The sequence below is a fragment of the Chiloscyllium plagiosum genome, unplaced genomic scaffold (genome assembly GCF_037043375.1).
Source record: "Chiloscyllium plagiosum isolate Xiang-an unplaced genomic scaffold, Cpla_swu_hap1 HiC_scaffold_25, whole genome shotgun sequence".
Taxonomy (NCBI): Eukaryota; Metazoa; Chordata; class Chondrichthyes; order Orectolobiformes; family Hemiscylliidae; genus Chiloscyllium; species Chiloscyllium plagiosum.
Window position 1 is genome coordinate 22,253,179 of NW_028270163.1, and position 17,251 is coordinate 22,270,429.

The window sequence follows — 17,251 nt, forward strand, 5'->3', positions numbered from 1 at the left end:
GTTGATCTGAAATCACATGCAGACCAGATGGGTAAGGACAGATTAAATTAAACAGATTTTCTTTCCTGAAGGACATCTGTGAGCTAGATGGGTTTTCACAACAATTGAGACATGGTGCTGAATTCTTCCATATTTTAGCTAAGTGTTGTTTCCCTCCATGACCCATGGCAACTTTTCTCACACAGTCTTTCGCAGCCCATCTCGATAATAATGTAACCAGGCCACACCATACCCTTATTGTTCAGTCCAGCAGTCACAAAGGCAGAAGAGCTTGCTGCTACTGAGATTTCTGACGAAAGATTTCCGACGAAAGATTTCCAAGTGAGCTGATCATTCTTTTTGAAATTTAAATCCCAGAATGGTTTGTAAAGTTCATGTTTCTTTTTAATATTAATTAATATCAGTCAAATAAATCATCTTACACACTCCAAAACAGATTCCTTACTATTAACCCTTACTATTATCAAACTAGTTCAATGTACAAAATATTAGTTACACTAATGAAGTTAACAATCCCTTCCTTTCACTAACTATTAAAATGCTGTTTAACTTTGTTTGAGACATGTGTTATGATATGAATAAAGGTTAATAACAACTTTTCAGCTCAAGTCAACCAGTGGCATGCACTGCAGATCAAATTTAAGGAAGCTGCTTTATCACAAACATCAGCAAACAATTCATACTAGGACCTGATCAGGTGCACCCTAGAACTTTGTGGGAAGCTAGGGAAGTGATTGCTGGTCCCCATGCTTAGATATTTGTATCATCGATAGTCACAGGTGAGATGCTGGAAGATTGGAGGTTGGCTAACGTGGTGCCATTATTTAAAAAAGGTGGTAAAGACAATCCAGGGAACTATAGATCGGTGAGCCTGACGTCGGTGGTGGGCAAGTTATTGGAGGGAATCCTGAGGGACAGGATGTACATGTATTTGGAAAGGCAAGGACTGATTAGGAATAGTCAACATGGCTTTGTGCTTGGGAAATCATGTCTTACGAACTTGATTGAGTTTTTTGAAGAAGTAACAAAGACGATTGATGAGGGCAGAGCGGTGGACATGATCTGTATGGACTTCAGTAAGGCGCTTGACAAGGTTTCCCATAGCAGACTGGTTAGAAAGGTTAGATCTCATGGAATACAAGAAGAACTAGCCATTTGGATACACAACTGGCTCAAAGGTAGATGACAGAGACTGGAGGCTATGATCAGTGGAGTGCCACAAGGAAGGGTGCTGGGTCCACTACTTTTCATCATTTAATGATTTGGATGGGAGCATAAGAGGTATAGTTGGTAAGTTTGCAGATGACACCAAAATTGAAGGTGTAGTGAACAGCGAAGAAGGTTACCTCAGATTACAATGGGATCTTGATCAGATGGGCCAGTGGGCTGAGCAGTGGCAGATGGAATTTAATTCATATAACTGCGAGGTGCTGCATTTTGGGAAAGCAAATCTTAGCAGGACTTACACACTTAAAGATAAGGTCCTAGGGAGTGTTGCTGAACAAAGACACCTTGAAGTGCAGGTTCATAACTCCTTGAAAGTAGAGTCACAGATAGATAGGATAATGAAGAAGAAGTTTGGTATGCTTTCCTTTATTGGTCAAAGTACTGAGTACAGGAGTTGGAAGGTCATATTGTGGCTCTACAGGACATTGGTTAGGCTACTTTTGGAATATTGCATGCAATTCTGGTCTCCTTCCCATCTTGTTAAACTTGAAAGGGTTCAGAAAAGATTTACAAGGATGTTGCCAAGGTTTGAGGATTTGAGTTATCGGGAGAGGTTGAATAATCTGGGGATATTTTCCCTGGAGCATCGGAGGCTGAGGGGTGACTTTATAGAGGTTTATAAAATTATGAAGGGCATGGATAAAGTAAATAGACAAAGTCTTTTTGGCAAAGTCCTTTTGCCACATGGGTGGCACGGTGGCTCAGCAGTTAGCACTGCTGCCTCACAGCACCAGGGACCCTGGTTCAATTCCTGCATTGGGTGACTGTTTGTGTGTTGCACATTCTCTCCGTATCTGTGTGGATTTCCTCTGGATGCTCCAGTTTTCTCCCACAGTCCAACAGATGTGCTGGCCAGGTGAATTGGCTATGCTAAATTGCCGATAGTGTTAGGTGCATTATTTGGGGTAAATATAGGGCAGAGGAATGGTTCTGGTGGATTATTCTTCGGATGGTCAATGTGGACTTGTTGGGCCGAAGGGCCTGTTTCCATACAGTAGGGAATCTAATCTAATCTTTTCCCTGGGGTTGGGGAGTCCAGAACTAGAGGACATAGATTTAGGATGAGAGGGGAAAAATATAAAAGAGACCTAAGGGGCAACTTTTTCACACAGAGGGTGGTATGTGTAGGAATGAGTTGCCAGAAGAAGTGGTGGAGGCTGGTACAATTGCAACATTTAAAAGGCATCTGAATGGGCATATGAATAAGAAGGGTTTGGAGGGATATGGGCTGGATGCTGGTTGGGTTGGGATATCTGGTCAGCATGGATGAGTTGGACCGAAGGGTCTGTTTCTGTGCTGTGCATCTGTATGACTGTGATTCTATATCAGCTCAAAAAGAAAAACAAAATATAGTTTTCACAAGATCACCTATTGCTGCACTAAAAGAAGAGATTGCATGAAAAAAAACATACAGCAAAGGAGGCTATTTGATCCATCAGTTTTGTGCTGGCTTTTTGAAAGAATGATGCATTAGTCTTCCTCCCTTCTTCTTTTAAAATCAATCTGCAAATTTCTGCTTTTCAGTAAATATTCATTACCCTTTTGAAAATGTGTATTCTAAACTGATGTTTTGATTTTTATATTTGCTGATCTGCCACATGTGAAAATCACCAGCGATAATATGTTGTGTCATGTAATCTATAATATATCATTGCCTTGTAGTGTACCAAGACTACAAGGCTATTTTCTAGAAACAGAGCAACCATAAAGTAAATAAAATACCTCAGTGATGATGTTGAGTTTCAGATAGTCTTTAATTTGTTGAAAGATCATAACACACTGGTGCTTACAGCTTTTGTGAGTTACTTGACTTTGATATTCAATACAGATTTTCAAATAGCACCCCATCACCAGAAATAGTCTATTTTTCAGTAATTGTACCATTGACAATGTCAGGCAAATCTGTTCATTGTAATCTGAAAGGCAATATCTTTTTTCTTTATTCACGTGTATCCAACCAGTCTAGGGGTGCTTGGGAAACTTTTACGCATTCCCATACACTTTTCTTGGTCAATGAACAGCGTGTTTGCTTTAACAGAGAGGTCATACTCCAGGGATGATTTTTTATGTACCAGCATTTGTAGAGTGTCTTCAGCATCCTTTAGCCTCTGCTGCAAGGTCTGAATGGTGTTATCAAGTTCATGGACTTCATTAACAAGGCTGTAATAAAGACAGTGAAAAAAAAGGCCTCAAGAAACTTTCTAAGTTAAGCTTTAAATGAAATATAACTCCAACAAGTTTTTACATTATATCACTTGCTTCTCTTCCATTTGATGACTATGAAGATTCCTTACTTATTTAATGTGCTGCTGATTGAGGAATATTGTGCTATCTTAGTTGGCCCATGTTGCATCTTGTCCAGTTTATTAACATCATGGAGTAGGACACTTATTTAAGTCACGAATCTCCTAGTATAATGATGAAACTACACGAGGACAACATTTATCCATAATTCTCACGAGGTGAATTGAGGTAGTTACAATATAGAAACATAGATGCATAAAACTATATCTACCTCCATCGAGGAAACACATTATGTTTTGGCCTCAACCACTTTCTGAGGTAGTGAATTCTACAGGCTCACCACACTCTGTGCAAAGAAATTTCTCCTCATCTCAGTCCTAAAAAATCTAAATTCTTAGTTTAAGACCTTGGTTTTGAACTCACTACCCGAGTATATCCTTCCTGCATCTACCTCTCTGGTTCTGTTCGAATTTTAAAAGTTTCTATTAGACTCCCATCCTCATTCTTCTAAACTGTAGTGAATACACAATCCTAAACAACTCAATCTTTCCTCATACCTCAGTCCTGTCATCCCAGGAGTCAATTTGGTAAAGCTAAGCCTAACCCTAACCTCTACAGCAAGAATATCCTTCCTCAGATAAGGAGACAAAAATATTCCAAGTGTAGGTTCAGCAAGATATCTTCATTCCTTTACTCAAATCCTCTCACTATGAAGGCCAATACACAGTTTTTTCCTGCCTGCTGCAGCAGCACGCTCTAGGACAAAAGAGGAAAGTTATGTGTGGAGTGAGAGAAAATGGGTGAGATTCTTAATGGGCACTTTGCATTGGTATTCACCGAGGAGAAAGACATGATGGATGTTTAGGTTAGGAATAGATGTTTGATTACTCCAAGTCAAGTTGGCATAAGAAAGGAGGAAATGTTGTGTATTCTAAAAGGTATTAAGGTAGACAAGTCCCCAGGTCCAGATGGAATGTATCCCAAGTTACTGAGGGAAGTGACAGAGGAAATAGCTGGGGCTTTAATAGATCTCTTTGCAGCATCCTTGAACATGGTGAGGTCTCGGAGGACTGGAGAATTGCTAATGTTTTCCCGTTGTTTAAGAAGAGTAACAGGGATACTCCAGGTAAATTATAGACCAGTGAGCCTGACATCAGTGGTAGGGAAGCTGCTGAAGATGATACTGAGGTATAGGATGTATTCCCTTTTGGAAGAAAATGAGCTTATCAGTGATAGGCAACATGGTTTTGTGCAGTGAAGTCACGTCTTACTAACTTAACAGAATTCTTTGAGGAAGTGACAAAATTGATTAATGAGGGAAGGGCTGTAGGTCTCATTTACATTGACTTCAGTAAGGCATTTGAATAGGTTGCCCATAGTAGGCTGATGGAGAAAGTGAAGTTGCATGGGATCCAGGGTTTTACAGCTAGATGGATAGAGAACTGGCTGGGCAACAGGAAACAGGGAGTAGTAGTAGAAGGGAGTTTCTCAAAATGGAGAACTGTAGCCAGTGATATTCCACAGGCATCTGTGCTGGGACCAGTGTTCAAAGTTAAAAATCACACAACACCAGGTTATAGTCCAACAGGTTTAATTGGAAGCTTACTAGCTTTCGGAGCGATGCTCCTTCATCAGGTGGTAGTGGAGGGCTCAATCCTAACACACAGAATTTATAGCAAAAATTTACAGTGTGATGTAACTGAAATTATACTTTGAAAAATTGATTGTCTTTTAAGCCTTTCATCTGTTAGAATACAGTGATAGTTTCACTTCTTTCATGTGTAAATCACAAAAACTTTTTTTTAAAAAGTTGCATTCTCGCGTTAGCTATTAACAATGGTAATAGCTAGACAATATGTTGAAGGTATTGGCCCCCTGTGTTCTCTGTCTATGCCATGATGTTTAGATTGATTCTAATCTAAAAAGATAGATAATGGAGTTCTACATGAATGCATGCAGTTTTTGAACAAAGTACAATGTAACCCTTCAAATACAAATTCACCCCACAAAATATATGTGTGCATGTGGGGCTTTGTCTGTCTGTGTGTGTCTGTCTGTCTGGGTTGGGGGTTGTGAGTGCTAGAAAGTGTATATGTGTGTGTGTAGTGAGTGCTGAGTGTCTTAAGTCTGTGAGGGGGTGCATGTATGTCTGTAACGGTGTGTGTGGGTGTCTGTGTGTATGTGTGTCCGTGTGTATGTGTGTATAGGAGTGCCGGTGTGTGAGAGAGAGTGTGTGTGTGTGTGTAGAAGTATCTGTGTGTGTGTATAGTGTAATGGTGGTCACCTGTAATGTGACATGAACCCAAGGTCCCTGTTGAGGCCTTCCCTATGGGTACCGAACTTAGCTATCAGCCTCTGCTCGGCCACTTTTCAGGACCAGTGTTGTTTGCGATATACATAAATGATCTGGAGGAAGGTATAGGTGGATTGATTCGCAAGTTTGCTGATGACACTAAAATTGGAGGAGTAGCAGATAGTGAAGAGAGCTTTCAGAGAATGCAGCAGGATATAGATAGATTGGAGAGTTGGGCAGAGAAATGGCAGAGGGAGTTGAATCCAGGCAAATGCGAGGTGATGCATTTTGGAAGATGCAATTCAAGAGCAAACTGTATGGTAAATGGAAAAGCCCTGGGGGAAATTGATGTACAGGGAGACCTGGGTGTTCAGGTTCATTGTACCCTGAAGGTAGCAACGCAGGTCAATACAATGGTCAAAAAGGCACACGGCATGCTTTCCTTCATCAGACAGAGTATTGAGTATACGAGTTGGCAGATCATGTTACAGTTGTTTAAGACTTTGGTTCAGCCACATTTGGAATACTGCATGCAGTTCTGGTCGCCACATTACTAAAAGGATGTAGATCCTTTAGAGAGGGTGCAGAGGAGGTTCACCAGGATGTTGCCTGGTATAGAGGGCGCTATCTATTAAGAGAGGTTGAGTAGATTAGGATTATTTTCATTAGAAAGATGGAGGTTGAGGGGGGGACCTGATTGAGGTCTACAAAATCATGAGAGGTGTAGGCAGGGTGGATAGCAAGAAGCTTTTTCCCAGAATTTGGGACTCAATTACTAGGGGTCACAGGTTTAAGATGAGAGGGGAAAAGTTTAAGGGAGATATGTGTGGAAAGTTCTTAAGCAGAGGGTGGTGGCTGCCTGGAACACGTTGCCAGCAGAGGTGGTAGAGGCGGGCATAATAGTATCATTTAAGATGTATCTGGACAATTACATGAATGGGCAGGGAGCAGAGGGATACAGATCCTTAGAAATAGGCAGCAGGTTTAGATAGAGGATCTGGATCACTGCAGGCTTGGAGGGCCGATGGGTCTACTCCTGTGCTGTAGGGTTCTTTGTTCATTGTTCTAAATTTCAAAAGCTAGTGCACAAGGATAGCCACATCACGTTGAACATTGCTGGAAAAACATTGCTCAGCAGGTCTGGCAGCATCTATGGAGAGAAATCAGAACAGTTCTGAAGAAGAGTCACTGGACCCGAAACGTTAACTCTGATTTTTCTTTACATATACTTCCAGACCTACTGCGTTTTTCCAGCAATTTGTTTTTTTTTCTGATTTCCAGCATCTGCAGTTCTTTCATTTTTTTTCTTGCTGAACATTCCTCTCTCTCAATTTACAGCCATTCAAAGAATAATCTGCCTGTCTACTTTTGCTATCGAAGTGGATCACCTCCCATTTATCCACATTATAATGCATCAGCCATACATTTACCCACTCACTCAGCCTGTCCAAATCACACTGCAACATCTCCGCATCTTCCTCATGGAAAAGGCCAATATGGGTGAGCTCACAGCTCACCTTCCACCCAGATTTATGTCATCTCCAAATTTTGAGACATTACATTTCGTCCTCTCATCTAGATCATTAATATAAATTATGAATATCTGGGATCCTAGTACTGATCCCTGCAATACCCCACTATTCACTGCCTGCCATTTAGAAATAGACCCATTTATTCACACTCTTTGTCTCCTGTCTAACAATTAATTTTGTATTCATCTCAATACAATACTCCCAATCCTATGCACTTTAATTTTAAACATTCGTCCCTTATGTGGTACTTTATTGAAAACCCTTGTAGAAAATTCAAATAAATCACATCCTTTGGCTCCTCTTGATCAGTTCTACTAGTTAAATGCTCAAAGACTTCCAGTAGATTTGTCAAGTATCATTTCCCTTTTGTAAATCCATGCAGACTCTGTCTGATTCTACTACTGTTTTCTAAGCCCTCTGCTATAAAATACTTGATAACAAACTCGAGTGTTTTTCCCAATACTGACGTCAGAACTCACTGGTTTATAATTTCCTGTTTTCTTTGTACCTTCCTTTTTAAATAGTGGAGTTACATTAGCTACACTCCAATCTGTAGGAACTGTTCCAGAATCTTGGAAGTTGATCACCAATGCATCCACTATGTAGTTTATCATGTCCTGGGGATTTATCAGTTTTTAATTCCATTAATTTCTCCAACACCATTCCTCTACGAATAATGATTTGCTTTAATTTCTCCCTCTCACTAAACCCTGTCCCCCCCATCATTTCTGGTACATTATATGTGTCTTCCTTTGTGAAATTATTTGATAAATTCAATGTTAAAATCAATCAAATTTCAAGGTCAGTGCACTTAATTGCAAGCAAGAAACTTAATTTCATTAATCACAAATAATTATTTGTTTTTGTATAAAACATGAAATTTTAGCATTCTTTTCTTCCAGGCCATGTAGCTCATTGTCCCAGACTGAATTTCATCACATTACAGAGTAATTAAGGGAAAAGACTGGGAACAAATAACAGGCCTCAACAAATCAGCAGAAAAGACAGGAACAAATACCATAGCAAATAAGTATTAAAATGAACTTTGTAGAAGAGCAAGAAATGTAACCAAGCATTTTGTGTCTTGGTTTCCCATTTGAGTGTTAATATTACCAGAAGTTTATATTCTCAAAATTTATTCTTTGGTAAATCCAAACATTTGATTTATTTCCATCAGACCTCAATTATAAGAAAAGAAATCCAAAAATAGTGTCTTAATATAAAACTGCAGATGCTGGAAATCTGAAACAAAGACAGAAAGTGCTGGAGAATATCAGCAGCTCTGGCAGAATCTGTGTAGAGAGACAGAGTTTTGAGTCCAGTGAACCTTCATTGGAGAAGTAGTATGATCTTCAGTATAATCCAAACTTTTAAGGTACCTTCTTGCACCTACCTCAACAATTAGTTCACAAAGAACTAGATTTTTGCTAATGTGTGAAAAATAACATCTTTGGGATTCTGGCAACTCTAAATCAAATTAAATAAAACTAATTATCATTTATTTTTTGTTAGTACAGTTTTTAAGTAACAGGAGCCTTGATATTATTACAAGTACATTTAATAGTTCGTGCCAACAGTAATTTGAGAGCCTATTTCTCATGAATTGCTGACCTTTCATACTCATGACATAAGCTCTTTATTTAAGGCAATGCATCCATTTTTAAAAATATTCTGAAGAAAAACACAATGTTGTTTGTTAAAATTGAAAATACAGGCACAAAATATATTCTGAATTCTCTCATCATAACCTGGAGGTGATTAATGTTTAGTTGGTTATCATGTCGTGAAAATGATTTTCAGGAGTTAAAACTCCAACTGGCCAACATTCTACTGGGTTAATAAAGCAAAAAAACTCTGGAAATATCTTTCTTCCTCTCTTTAGTCGGAATATGGAAAATCCATAATATAACCTGTGCTCTGGGTATAATGCTGCATGGAAATAGATTTAAAAACAGGATGTTACCTTTGGTATCCTATCAATATGTGAATCTCCAATGGCTGTAACTATATTATTCACATCTCCAGTAGGAAGGTTTCTTTGAAGCTCAAACAGGTTTATGTTACTGTGAAGGCAGCATGCATGAGGCCCTTTGAAAAGCTGCACAGTTGCCACGATCATAGCAACAGTTTCTATGTTAGCCACACTGTTGTTATATCACTTTCATAATGTTTTCACCTTTTTACAACAAACAGTTCACGATGCACTCCATGACAATTTGATGACTCAAGATGACACAGTGGAGATTCTGGGCAGGTCACGTAATGAATTTAAAACAATGGGTGGAAGCTGACAGACTGAGTGGGAACTCAGAATTTTTTTGAAGTTATAAAGATGCAAACTTGTAGCTATGGAATTATGCATTCACTTTTGGATCCATAACAGATTAGCAACAATTGGAAATTCTAATCCAACTGGTCACTTCTGAACAGTATTCCGACTGTGTGCAGTATGCTCAGTGCCCCGCAATAAATATCTTGAATCCTAAAGTACCGAACACTGATTTTAAAAGAACATGAGTAAAGGATTTTATATGCTTAAAATTATTTAACACTGCTGATAAGCATGTGCTCTTTCACCAGTAAAATAAAATTCTTGAGTTCTCCCCTTGGCTTAGTGAAAATACACTGTCCAATGTGTTACTGAACATTGTAATGCAGGAAGATTCTAGGTCCACTGTTCAATCTATGCTGCGTTAAGTGTTTTATATCAGGATGCCAGTGTGCACACAATATCTGCCTGTGCTCCATGAAGAAAGAGGGCTGTTTCCAATAGGAATACAATGACTCCTCATGCAAAGATTGAGTGTATGGGCATTGAGTGGCAACCGAATGAAACTTAATTGCAATGGTCCCTGTGATTGAGAAGTTTGCTAATACCTATTATCTTGGACTCACACGAGGGACAACAACTTTATCAAGGTAATAATATAGGACTGTGACAGCACCTGTGAAAATACAGCAGAGTAGCAGACCAAAGTCTGAATATAGCATGAGCATAGTTTCTGATGTCTACTCAACTGTAGATTGATCAAACTTCTTGTGGTATAAAAATATTGCAGTGTATTTGATATACTGTTATTAGGATAGTTTCCTTCTATTAACATAGATAGGTTCTTCCCTGTCTCCAGATCCACTAAATTACACATCTACCCCCTCACCAGTGAAGGCTATAAGAAGAAATTCTGAGGTACTGCAGAAACATCGTCCTCATAATCTGGAGGACTCACTAAGATGAAAAAATATATATAATTTGATCTGCCTGTTAAAGGGATTATTAAGTTACAATTCTTGTTACAATGCACCTATTAGAAGGGTCAATTAATTGACAAAATCAATACTTTGATGGTTTGGTTGAATATCTATTCCAAATACATTATGATGCCTGAATTCTCAGTTTCCATCCTTTACATTTTTTATGACTTTCCTTTGAGGTTGAAAATATTATCTGTAATGGTGCCAGTAGACACAGAATTGTTTGCATAGCCCTGAATGTGTCCAGTTATAATGGGTTACTAAGCCAGTGTACGGTTGTGGCAAACCACAGCATATCCCTCGCCTGCTCAGATGTTTGGCATCCTTTGCTTTGCAGCAGGTCACCCCACCTAGTGGATTTGTTTAAGAACTGGCCAAAAGGTTGCAGTGTCAGACTTTGCTGCATCTTGTCTTCTGAAGCCGCAACCCTACATATTGTGCTCCAACTGTCCTTCTGTTTCTCATTCATGTTTACTTTAGTGAAATTTTATTCACGCGATTTTGCTGTATGTTGTAATAGGGAAAATTTGCCTGTACTGATTCATGAGAAGTAGGTTTAAAAATCTAATTTATAGATAAAATAGATATCAAGGAAAAATTTATGCACTGATTCACGAAAAGAAGGAACAAAAATCTATGTTATAGATAAAATAGATATCAAGGAAAAATGTATGCATTTAACATCCTTTTATTTACTTTCTCTTCATTCAGGGAGAAAATTTGTGCAAATACTGATTGGAGCCTAATAGTATGAGGGATGCAAAATAATGGATAGAAATGAAAAGTTATGCAATATGGCCTTCAAGTCCCTGATTCATTGTTAGCCAGTTTTAGTTTTAGTCATCAGAAAAAAAATTAGAGATAAAATCAATAGGTATTCTGTTTGACAGAGGAGGTCATATCAGGGAACCAAACACAACTTCAGGAAAAGAATGTCATTTCCGACTAGTCTGAATTTTTTTGAGAATATCATTAGCCTGTGCAGAGGGGTAGCCTAGCATCTCTATACTTCACATTTTGGAGGAACTTCAAATTAGGGATAGTTTAATTGAGTTTTAGACAATGATGAGGTTGTGTTTATGTCAAGCAATTATTTCAACTAAATGGGATGGGAAGAACTGGGAGTCAGGATTATAAATTATGAAAGGAGAACAGTTTTTTTGTTATTATTTGTTCATGGAATGTGAGTGCTGTTGGCAAAAGAAACATTTATTGTCCTTCTCTAATTCTTCTGGAGAAGGAACTGTGGCTCCGATGTTAGATGTTCTGAACTATTCCCAGTCAATTATGAACAATCAAAATAGGTTTTTAGCTTCTCCAATGAATGTTAAATTATTGTTTCCTTCAAAAACTATTGCTTCTTAAGCTGACTGGAATAGAGAGCATCTTGCAAAAGAGGTGGATATGCTGGAATGTAAAACTGGATTAACATGATATATTCGTTTAGTTTGATCACTTGTTGGAGTTGAAGAGGAATTTTCCATTTCCTAGTGTTCAGTTGTGTAAAACACTGATAATGCTTCTTTTGGAATTAGTCCTGGGCACCACACTTTAGGAAGGATAGCAAAGTATTCAGGTATAGAAGAGGTTTACTAGATTTGCAACAGGAGTGAGAGGGTAACTTCAGTTATGAACAGGATTTAGAAAGGATGGGAATATTCTCCTTATACTTGAGAATGTTAAGAGGTGATTTAACAGAGGTATTCAAAGTCAGGAATACTTGGAGAAATCCAGGCAGATGAATCAGTAACCACAAGACACAAGATTATAATGATTAGCAAAGAGCTGGCACAAGAAAGAAGTTCTTCCAGAAAGTTCTTGTGACCTAGAATGCACTATCTGAAAGGGAGTAGAAAAAGATTGGATCGTAATATCCAAAAGAGAATTGGATAGATACTTAGAAGGCAAAGAGAGGACAAGGAAAGATCACGGGAGTGGTATGAATTGGAAACCTCCCTCAGAGAGTTGGTACTGGCATAATCAACCAAACGGCTTTTTTCTGTGCTATATCATTCTATGATTCTAATTGGCTTTATATGAGGTTGACTCTCCCAAGAGATCACATAGTATTATATAGCACAGAATCTGACCCTTTTGTTCAACCAATCCATGCCGATCATAATCCCAAACTAAACTAGTCCCACCTGCTTGCTCTTGGCACATATCCCTCCAAACACTTCCTAGTCATTTACTTATCCAAATGTCTTTTAAACATTGTAACTGTACCCGCATCCACCACTTCCCCTGGAAATTCATTCTGCACACAGACCACTCTCTGTGTAAGTTGAAACTTTATTGCTGGAACAGCACAGCAGGTCAGGCAGCATCCAGGGAACAGGAGATTCGACGTTTCGGGCACAGGGCCTTCTTCAGGAATGAGCAGAGAGTGTTCAGCAGGAGAAGATAAAAGGTAGGGAGGAGGGACTTGGAGGAGGGGCATTGGAAATGTGATAGGTGGAAAGAGGTCAAGGTGAGGGTGATAGGTCAGAGTAGGATGGAGGCGGAGAGGTCAAGAAGAAGACTGCAGGTCAGGAAGGCGGTGCCGGGCTGGAGGGATTCGGCTGAGACAAGGTGGGGGGAGGGAGGATGAAGAAACTGGTGAAGTCCAAGTTCATCCCCTGTGGTTGGAGGGTTCCCAGTCGGAAGATAAGACGCTCCTCCTCCGACCGTCGCGTTGTTGTGGTTTGGCGGTGGATGAGTCCAATGACCTGCATATCCTCGGTGGAGTGGGAGGGGGAGTTGAAATGCTGTGCTACAGGGTGGTTGGGTTGGTTCGTCCGGGTGGCCCAGAGGTGCTCTCTGAATCGCTCCGCAAGTAGGCGGCCTGTCTCCCCAATATAGAGGAGGCCACACCGGCTGCAGCGGATGCAGTAGATGATGTGGGTGGAGGTGCAGGTGAATCTGTGGCAGATATGGAAGATTCCTTTGGGGCCTTGGAGAGAAGTGAGGGGGGAGGTGTGGGTGCAAGTGTTGCACCTCCTGCGGTTGCAAGGGAAGGTGCCAGGAGTGGAGGTTGGGTCGGGGGGGGGGGGGTGTGGATCTGACAAGGGAGTCGCGGAGGGAGTGGTCTCTACGGAAAGCTGATAGGGGAGGGGAGGGAAATATCCTTGGTGCTGGGGTCTGTTTGGAGGTGGCGGAAGTGACGGCGGATGATGCGCTGGACATGGAGATTGGTGGGGTGGTAGGTGAGGACCAGTGGGGTTCTGTCCTGGTGGCGGTTGGAGGGGCGGGGCTCAAGGGCGGAGGAGCGGGAAGTGGAGGAGATGCGGTGGAGGGCACCGTCGACCACGTCGGGGGGGAAATTGCGGTCCTTGAAGAAGGAGGCCATCTGTGTTGTACGTATTTTGAACTGGTCCTCCTGGGAGCAAATGCGGCGGAGACGAAGGAATTGGGAGAATGGGATGGCGTTTTTACAGGGGGCAGGATGGGAGGAGGTGTAGTCCAGGTAGCTGTGGGAGTCGGTTGGTTTGTAGTAGATGTCCGTGTTGATTCGGTCGCCTGAGATAGAAACAGAAAGATCTAGGAAGGGGAGGGAGGAGTCCGAGACTGTCCAGGTGAATTTGAGGTCGGGGTGGAAGGTGTTAGTGTAGTGGATGAATTGTTCAACCTCCTCGTGGGAGCACGAGGTAGCGCCGATACAGTCATCAATGTAGCGAAGGAAAAGATGGGGGGTGGGGCCAGTGTAGTTGCGGAAGATGGATTGTTCCACATACCCTACGAAGAGGCAGGCATAGCTGGGGCCCATGCGGGTGCCCATGGCTACTCCTTTTGTTTGGAGAAAGTGGGAGGATTGGAAAGAAAAGTTGTTCAGGGTGAGGACCAGTTCGGTCAGTCGAAGGAGGGTGTTGGTGGAAGGGTACTGGGTGGTACGGCGGGAAAGGAAGAAGCGGAGTGCTTTGAGTCCTTCGTGATGGGGGATGGAGGTGTACAGGGACTGGATGTCCATGGTGAAGATGAGGCGTTGGGGACTGGGGAGCGGAAATCCTGGAGGAGGTGGAGGGCGTGGGTGGTGTCACGAACGTAGGTGGGGAGTTCTTGGACTAATGGGGACAGGACCGTGTCGAGGTATCTTGGACTAATGGGGACTAACTCCCCACCTACGTTCGTGACACCACCCACGCCCTCCACCTCCTCCAGGATTTCCGCTTCCCCGGTCCCCAACGCCTCATCTTCACCATGGACATCCAGTCCCTGTACACCTCCATCCCCCATCACGAAGGACTCAAAGCACTCCGCTTCTTCCTTTCCCGCCGTACCACCCAGTACCCTTCCACCAACACCCTCTTTCGACTGACCGAACTGGTCCTCACCCTGAACAACTTTTCTTTCCAATCCTCCCACTTTCTCCAAACAAAAGGAGTAGCCATGGGCACCCGCATGGGCCCCAGCTATGCCTGCCTCTTCGTAGGGTATGTGGAACAATCCATCTTCCGCAACTACACTGGCCCCACCCCCCATCTTTTCCTTCGCTACATTGATGACTGTATCGGCGCTACCTCGTGCTCCCACAAGGAGGTTGAACAGTTCATCCACTACACTAACACCTTCCACCCCGACCTCAAATTCACCTGGACAGTCTCGGACTCCTCCCTCCCCTTCCTAGACCTTTCTGTTTCTATCTCAGGCGACCGAATCAACACGGACATCTACTACAAACCAACCGACTCCCACAGCTACCTGGACTACACCTCCTCCCATCCTGCCCCCTGTAAAAACGCCATCCCATTCTCCCAATTCCTTCGTCTCCGCCGCATTTGCTCCCAGGAGGACCAGTTCAAAATACGTACAACACAGATGGCCTCCTTCTTCAAGGACCGCAATTTACCCCCGACGTGGTCGACGGTGCCCTCCACCGCATCTCCTCCACTTCCCGCTCCTCCGCCCTTGAGCCCCGCCCCTCCAACCGCCACCAGGACAGAACCCCACTGGTCCTCACCTACCACCCCACCAATCTCCATGTACAGCGCATCATCCGCCGTCACTTCCGCCACCTCCAAACAGACCCAGCACCAAGGATATATTTCCCTCCCCTCCCCTATCAGCTTTCCGTAGAGACCACTCCCTCCGCGACTCCCTTGTCAGATCCACACCCCCCCCCCCGACCCAACCTCCACTCCCGGCACCTTCCCTTGCAACCGCAGGAGGTGCAACACTTGCGCCCACACCTCCCCCCTCACTTCTCTCCAAGGCCCCAAAGGAATCTTCCATATCCGCCACAGATTCACCTGCACCTCCACCCACATCATCTACTGCATCCGCTGCAGCCGGTGTGGCCTCCTCTATATTGGGGAGACAGGCCGCCTACTTGCGGAGCGATTCAGAGAGCACCTCTGGGCCACCCGGACGAACCAACCCAACCACCCTGTAGCACAGCATTTCAACTCCCCCTCCCACTCCACCGAGGATATGCAGGTCATTGGACTCATCCACCGCCAAACCACAACAACGCGATGGTCGGAGGAGGAGCGTCTTATCTTCCGACTGGGAACCCTCCAACCACAGGGGATGAACTTGGACTTTACCAGTTTCTTCATCCCCCCTCCCCCCACCTTGTCTCAGCCGAATCCCTCCAGCCCGGCACCGCTTTCCTGACCTGCAGTCTTCTTCTTGACCTCTCCGCCTCCATCCTACTCCGACCTATCACCCTCACCTTGACCTCTTTCCACCTATCACATTTCCAACGCCCCTCCTCCAAGTCCCTCCTCCCTACCTTTTATCTTCTCCTGCTGAACACTCTCTGCTCATTCCTGAAGAAGGGCCTGTGCCCGAAACGTCGAATCTCCTGTTCCTTGGATGCTGCCTGACCTGCTGTGCTGTTCCAGCAATAAAGTTTCAACTTTGATCTCCAGCATCTGCAGACCTCACTTTCTCACTCTCTGCGTAAAACAAATGTCCTACATGTCTTTTTAAATTTTGTTTTCCTCTCACATTAAAATATGCTCCCTAGTCTTGAAGTTCCCCACCCCAGCTGTCATTCACCTTACCTATACCCCTCATGATGTTCTAAACCTGTATAAGGTCACCCCTCAACCTCCTACACTTCAGTGAAAAGATCCCAACTCAAGCCCTCCATTCCTGTATCTGGTATTTTCAGGATTTAGCATATTGTAATAATTGTACCTGTGAGGGACAGGTTATAAGATTCAGTTTGTTTTCCCTGTTTGATATTTTTGTATGGTTGTAATTTTGTTTTGGTGTTTATGTACAAAATACAAATAAAATGTTGAGTATATGAGGAAGTCAAAGGCATTCATTAATGTCTTGCATTTGCTGCCCAGTGAGATTGTATGAGCGAATTTTTATTTATTAACTTACTGTATTTGGGCTGGATCACGGCACAGCTCGACATTTGGTCTCCGTGTACGTTCATCCAAACGGGTTTGAGCCACCTTTAAAGGTGCTTCTTTATCTTTGATGGCCTTCTTGATGCTTTCAATTGTCATTTCAGTTTGGAAGATGACTTGAAGGGTCTGCAGAAGCAGAGAAAACACAGAGGAGGAAAATGATGGATATAATTCTCTAATGTTTGCCGGAAACAAAGTCCACCTGCTTTTATTGTGTTTGGTGGAAATAATTGTTGGGAGACCATAGTATTCAGTTTGCTAGTCTTATCTACAGCTGAATGAGCAATGTGTAACAACATGTTGATCATTCATAGGTAAAACTGGTTGACAAACCTTTTGTTCTTTGGAAAAGTAATCTT

The 17,251-nt window shown here is 42.4% G+C and overlaps 1 protein-coding gene across 2 annotated transcripts in view; it reads right to left on the reverse strand.

Annotated features, from left to right (window-relative positions):
• Positions 1-2,962: 2,962 nt before the first annotated feature.
• The window catches only part of tekt3 (tektin 3), a 30,803-nt gene continuing 16,514 nt past the window's right edge, over positions 2,963-17,251 (reverse strand). For both annotated transcript variants that reach the window (XM_043714499.2, XM_088000818.1), the window contains exons 7-8: positions 16,864-17,018; positions 2,963-3,387 (exon numbers count right to left, since the gene is read on the reverse strand). In XM_043714499.2, coding sequence (XP_043570434.1) covers positions 3,171-3,387; positions 16,864-17,018 — 372 coding nt within the window. In that variant the 3' untranslated portion in view covers positions 2,963-3,170. The remainder of the gene's footprint in view (positions 3,388-16,863; positions 17,019-17,251) is intronic.